General features: G+C 35.4%; 1 protein-coding gene across 1 annotated transcript in view; it reads right to left on the reverse strand.

The window, feature by feature from the left end:
* Positions 1-5,109, reverse strand: part of LOC144847567 (uncharacterized) — a 52,695-nt gene extending 47,586 nt beyond the window's left edge. Inside the window, exons 1-8 of the mRNA XM_078703996.1 lie at positions 4,561-5,109; positions 4,162-4,188; positions 3,108-3,259; positions 2,646-2,819; positions 2,156-2,360; positions 1,412-1,639; positions 790-952; positions 117-356 (exon numbers count right to left, since the gene is read on the reverse strand). Coding sequence (XP_078560122.1) covers positions 117-356; positions 790-952; positions 1,412-1,639; positions 2,156-2,360; positions 2,646-2,819; positions 3,108-3,259; positions 4,162-4,188; positions 4,561-5,109 — 1,738 coding nt within the window. The remainder of the gene's footprint in view (positions 1-116; positions 357-789; positions 953-1,411; positions 1,640-2,155; positions 2,361-2,645; positions 2,820-3,107; positions 3,260-4,161; positions 4,189-4,560) is intronic.
* Positions 5,110-6,405: the final 1,296 nt, after the last annotated feature.

The following is a 6,405-nucleotide window of genomic DNA, read 5'->3' on the forward strand; positions in this document are numbered from 1 at the left end:
AAGTGGTGCAAATAGCATAGAAAGGTTAGTTTGGTACCTGCTTTTAATTTTATATTAAAGTGTATATAATTTACCTTTTCAAATTTTATTTTCTTTAAACTTTTTTATTTACTTACCAACTGAATCTGGTAAATTAGACGTAGTTGCAACATTCTCAACATCATCATATTCATCCAGCTGTAGGTCATCTTTACGAGGACGTGGGAGGCCCTCTATAGTTTGAATAAGTTTACTGTACTGAATCAATGTGTAGACTGAATCAATCACTTGACGAACACGGCCACAAAAGGAATCCATATGCCCAAATATGGATTCCTCATCAGTGAATGGTATACCATGCCCATCAGTCATATCTCCTATAAAAAGTAAGTGTTTTAAAATTAATACTGAATTATTGAAACCAAAATACTGGAATTCATCCTATTGAGATAAGAATTTTTTTTTTACTAGTGTAATTTCGTTGCTTCATTTTATTTTATTTATTAAATTTGTACACTTCACCTTTAGAACGGTGGCACTCACAAAAAACAAAAAACCATTTGTGGTGCGGTTAAAAAAAAACACACCATAACATAAGATCAACAAACATTTAAAATACCTGTATGTACAGAGTATATACCAAAAAAGAAAGTAAAGGGTACCATATTTACAAAGTAACAATACAGAAAAGAATACAAAATTAAGGTTTTTTAGTTCAGATCGTTTCTCCCAAGCATTGTAAATGTTTTGCGTGTATGCAGAGAAACAATAAAAACAAACAAACAATTAGGATACAATATGGCTTCATACCTGCCACTGATGGTGTCTTTGATGGCCTGGAGTAACCCCTAACATACCCTTTGCTAGGCTTGGATGTCGGAGCTCCAATCGAGCTTATCGATGGGAAGTGAGTCAGTGCATGGGCACCTCCTAGGCTGTCTCGCAGATTTCTAACCATCTCCTTGTAAGCATTCTACAAAAAACAAACATTTCATTCTAATTTCAGAGACTTCAAAATCATGGGGTAATCGTTCATCTACTTTTGCAGCTCCATTTCTTTGGAACCAACTTCCCGAACATGTTAAATCTGCAAATTCATTGAACTCCTTTAAATCAAAGCTTAAGACCTTTATCATCTGCTCAGACTTTGACTTTGCTACATGATTTCATTCATTGCATTGTGTCAATGTGCCATGAGCATCTAATTTGTGATGGAAACCGGCGCAATATAAGATTTCCTTATTATTACTATTTTTTTTTTTTTTATCGGTTATCTCCAGTGTTCTTCTGGGTAGTTGGTCGATCATGTCTCAACTGCTTGCCGCAGCTTAGAGACATAACACCTTCCTCAATATGTGTTTGTTTATTATTAAAAATTTTAAAAAATGTACTTGTCAATAATAACACTTTTTAACGTTTCGTTTTTTCTTACGTAAAGGTTGAGGCAAGCTTTCAGTCTTCCAAAGAGTGTATCCTGCTCAGTGCCTTTCTCTTTATTCCTTTTCTTGTTGGTTGGTTTATGTTTGGAGACCACATCACCAGATGCAATCTGCTTGTCAACCTCTTCATATATCTTTGGCCAAAGTTGGTCTTCTTGGCGACTGCTGATAGTTTCACTGCGCAGGTAGTCTTTACAAGTGTTTACAAGTTGGTTTGTGATCTGAATAAAAGTTCATAAAAAATCTCTTAATGGGAGGAAGCATTTAAGAGAAGACTGCTCACGACATACCACGACATAAACCCATTTGACTTCCTGTCAATTTTACTATTTTCTGAGTTAAATTACACTTTTTTCAGGTAAATCATTTTTTTTTAAGATCTAATTTTTGATCAAAGTGACTACCTATTATGTATTCAACCAAAAAATATAAAAAAATTATTTTTTCAGGGGGACAATACATCTTTAAGACAAGACTGCTGACATACCACATTGTTCACTCCCAAATCAGGTAGCATTAATTCTCTTAGTGGAGTAAATGACCACTGTATCATATTCAATTTACTGAATAATATATATAAAACTAGTTTGACAAAAAAAGTTTGATGTGCCAAAATATGGTAGTGATATGACATCATCGTCCATATATGGGCACATCACATTTTTTTGTCATATAAGGTTTGATAGTGTAGACAGAGCTTTAGGCATTTAACAAATATTATTGAGAATTTCACTTACTTTAGTAAAGAGGAGTCCCAAATATCCTCCTCTGGCATAGAACCTTGAAATGGATTCCATCTGCTTAACACTGTTTACGAGACCAGGAAGGGCGGTGTTTAGCATGCTAGCTGGAGTAGCGCCATTGTATAATTGCTCAAAGTGACGTCGCAGCGCTTCAAGGTATTTCACTTTATCTTTTGTTTCATTAGCTGCATCTGTGATACTGAAATAAAATGATAAAATCATGAATATTATTTAGAAGTACTTAGTGTCTTATTATTTGAAGGTCTTTATACATTTTTTTTAAAGGAAAAAAGCTCTGCATATTTTTCTGGCTGTTTTACTTATTCTTATCGTTTTGATTTAGCTTTTTGCATATTCTATTTTGTATCTCCATATAATTTTTTCAGTAATTTGCTTTTGGAATTATATTATATATATATTAGTTATAATTATTGTATTGGATTGGAAAAAAGATTACTAACTGCAGGTACAGTTTACAACTAACCTGCCATCAATCAGCTTCCATTTCTTGATGACCTTTGACTTGGAGCTAATAAGTACACCAATCACAGTCTTGCATTCTTTTCCCTTAAGTTGTTCCATGATACTAGTCAGCATTCTCTGCCGTCGTTTCCATCGTTCAAGTTCAGTTAGAGGACCAGAATTTGGATCCATAAACCTTTAAGAAATAATAATTATTTTCATAAACTTAAATCTCTCTATTGTGCTATTGGAAATAAATAAGTTTTGTCTACACTATCAAACTTTATGTGACAAGAATGTGATGTGCCCATATATGGACATGATGATGTCATATCACTACGATAATTGGACATATCAGACAGATATTGTAGACAGAGCTTAATTTCCTATTCCATATATTGTTCTTTTAACTGTATAGAAAGGGATTTTAAAATATAATTATATATTAAATATTCGGTAAAAATAAATATTATAAAATGTCAACCTTTCATCTCCACCGTCTGTCAAAGCATTATCAATGGTTGAGATCCATTCTGTGACTAACGCTTCATACTCTGAGATAATGTTACCATCGTAGGCTGTGGACCGATGCTTACTGAACTCATTACTGACAAGGTTCTCTGGTCTACGTAACACCTGCAATAAATATTCAAATTTATGCTAAATAGTATTCTAAAATATAATGTTAATGAGAGTATTTTTTAATATACTGAAAACGATTCGATTATTTTTTTATTATTTTATTTTATTCAATTTTCAGGCACAAATAACAACATATAATACATAACAACGGTGCATCACCCTGAGGATTTCCATGAGTGCTAAGCACTATCGGCTCTCCATACTGCAAACATGTAAAAGTAAAACAATAAAAATACCTAAGATCCTAGTAGACCCTAGTACATGCAGAAAGAAAATATATTCTGATATATTATGATATGTTAATATGCAATGTGTACATTTCATTTTTGTGTTCCAATGTCATGCAATTACTGTATTTTAATAGTTAACTTATAAACCCAAATAAATTGTAGGTTAAAACATACATACACACAAGTGGAGTGCCCGAAATAAGGATAGTTGTAAGGAGGGAGGGGCTGGACAAGAGGGGAGGGGCTGGACAAGAGGGGAGGGCTGCGTGGGTGTGTCAAAAGAGTAAATGCCAATGTATTTCCAAAATTCAATATGTGCATCCATGTTTGTAGTGAACGGTAATAATTATTATCTATGATGGCCTATGGTCAAAAGTTAGTGTAGTATTATTTCATTTTTTTTTATATCATTTATTTATTTGACACAAGTGGTCAAGAGGTTGCATCAGCAATAGAACGCCATAAGTTCAACCCCTAGATATAATTATATTTATCAATTATAATTACTTCTGAGAAATAATACAATAAACTTGACCATTTTATTTTATAGCAAGTTTTGTGTAACATTGTTGCTAGTATTATGTTAGCACATGCAGGGTAGGGATATACAAGAAATCAGTAAAAAAATTATATTGATTTTTAACTGCATGCATGATTGAATCTTACCACATCATCATGTAGACACCAGGCATTCTGTCAATGTTAATAAAGTAAAAACTAATACCAAGCAAACTTAAAAATATTACAGTAACAACATTAAAAAAGCATTAAAAAAAACAAAATTACTGATATGCAAAAAAAAAAATTATTTTAGTGGGAACTAGATGTTAAAAACATTCAGGTTTATAAAAAGAAAATGTTGAATTTAAAGAAATATGTTAAATATAAATTGCTATGACATTAACAAAACTTACAGTAAAAAACGATTATTAAACACGACTATTAAACACAAAAAAACTTACTTAAATAGCAAAGCCACTCCATGTAGTAAATTTAATGCCAACATAAACATTTTACAGTCAGTTTATCAACACATTGAAATATTATATAGAGAGATGAATTTACCTGTTGGCGAGCAGCGGTGCTTGGTACCTTGACAGTCTCCGTCAGGGCAGCTGTGTGCTTCTCAAGACTGTTCAGACAATGGCTTACTTGTTCCGGAGTACAATGTCCCCAATCGGTTTGAGCACGTAACAATGGTAGGTAGATATCGGTTAGCAACGTATTCAAATTTTCCAGAACGCTGTGTCGTAGTTCTCCACAGAAAATGTCCTTTTCCATATGCACTTGATCGACTTCACGGTCGGTATTGTGCCGAAGCAAATATAAAACTGTCGTTTGTTCCACATCAACATCTTTTAACGTTACAAGAGAAGTTATGACGTGTAACTGTCTTGTGCTTTGTAAGCCGCTTGGTGTTAATGCACTTGTTCGTGGTCGGTCTGAGTAGAAGAATAATTTATTTGGTCCGCCTTCTCCCAAAAATTTATTGATTAAATCTAGCGTTTCTGACTCGCAGAGGAAATCTTCCAGCAGAGTTGGATTGTCACTGAATCCACCGATGTGAAAAGATTCTTGGATTTTGGTTGCAATCCACCAATGGCGCTCATCCATACTGACTGTATGATTTTGATTTTGCTACACGAAAAAAAAATTATAAGATTAGTAAATATGACCGTGTTTGTTGGTGGCAGCAGAACCGTACTTGATCCAGGACCAGAGGGTGCCAGCAGGGTCAATCAAAAAAATGCTGGTCTAGTGCATACTCTAGGCAGGGTAGGCCCTCTAGTTAGGCCTAGGCTAGTTATTTTAATATAAAGGCCTCCTACAAAATGTATTTATTAGCATGCAAGAAGGTCCGGAGCAGACATTCTACACCACTGGCACTAGGCCTAGCTAGGCCTACCTATACTGAATACATTGTACTATTTGTAGGCCTAGGTCTAGTCTATGCCCGTTATTCATTCATTCGCATAATTTTATCAGAAATAAATACTGCAAATAGTACTTTCAACAGATTGTTCAATCGACTTTTGTTTACATCCAGGACGCCGCCATTTTTATCCCGTCGTCAAGGGTCTTCTTTTTGGTTAAAATCAATCAACCATCACCTTGCTGTGATTGGTTAATCGTTAAATTAAGATTTGTAGCGCTGAAACATGATATGGAACGCTACGAGTGCATTAGTGAATGCCACAAAAAAAATGAGATAAACAAAAATAATTTTAATTTGCCAATTCAATCATTGTGTCACATATATAGTGACATCATCAGTGTTAGATTTTCCATCCCGTGTTTATCACTCGCCGATCAGTGTCACATGGGTGACATTCCCTATTTCCTCCATCCCGTGTTTATCACTCGCCGATCAGTGACATTCCTTTCCATCCCGTTTATCACTCGCCGGTCAGTGTCACATGGGTGACATTCCTTTCCATCTCGTGTTTATATCACACGCCGGAGTGTCACATGGGTGACATTCCCTATTTCCTCCATCCCGTGTTTATATCACATGCCGGAGTGTCACATGGGTGACATTCCCTATTTCCTCCATCCCGTGTTTATCACTCGCCGATCAGTGACATTCCTTTCCATCCCGTTTATCACTCGCCGGTCAGTGTCACATGGGTGACATTCCTTTCCATCTCGTGTTTATATCACACGCCGGAGTGTCACATGGGTGACATTCCCTATTTCCTCCATCCCGTGTTTATATCACATGCCGGAGTGTCACATGGGTGACATTCCCTATTTCCTCCATCCCGTGTTTATATCACTCGCCGGTCAGTGTCACATGGGTGACATTCCCTATTTCCTCCATCCCGTGTTTATATCACACGCCGGAGTGTCACATACGTATGAGTGACATTTTCCTTTCGGTTTTCCATTGCGTCCTAGTATAGTGCTTGA

The sequence above is a fragment of the Antedon bifida genome, chromosome 7 (assembly GCF_963402885.1).
Source record: "Antedon bifida chromosome 7, ecAntBifi1.1, whole genome shotgun sequence".
Taxonomy (NCBI): domain Eukaryota; kingdom Metazoa; phylum Echinodermata; class Crinoidea; order Comatulida; family Antedonidae; genus Antedon; species Antedon bifida.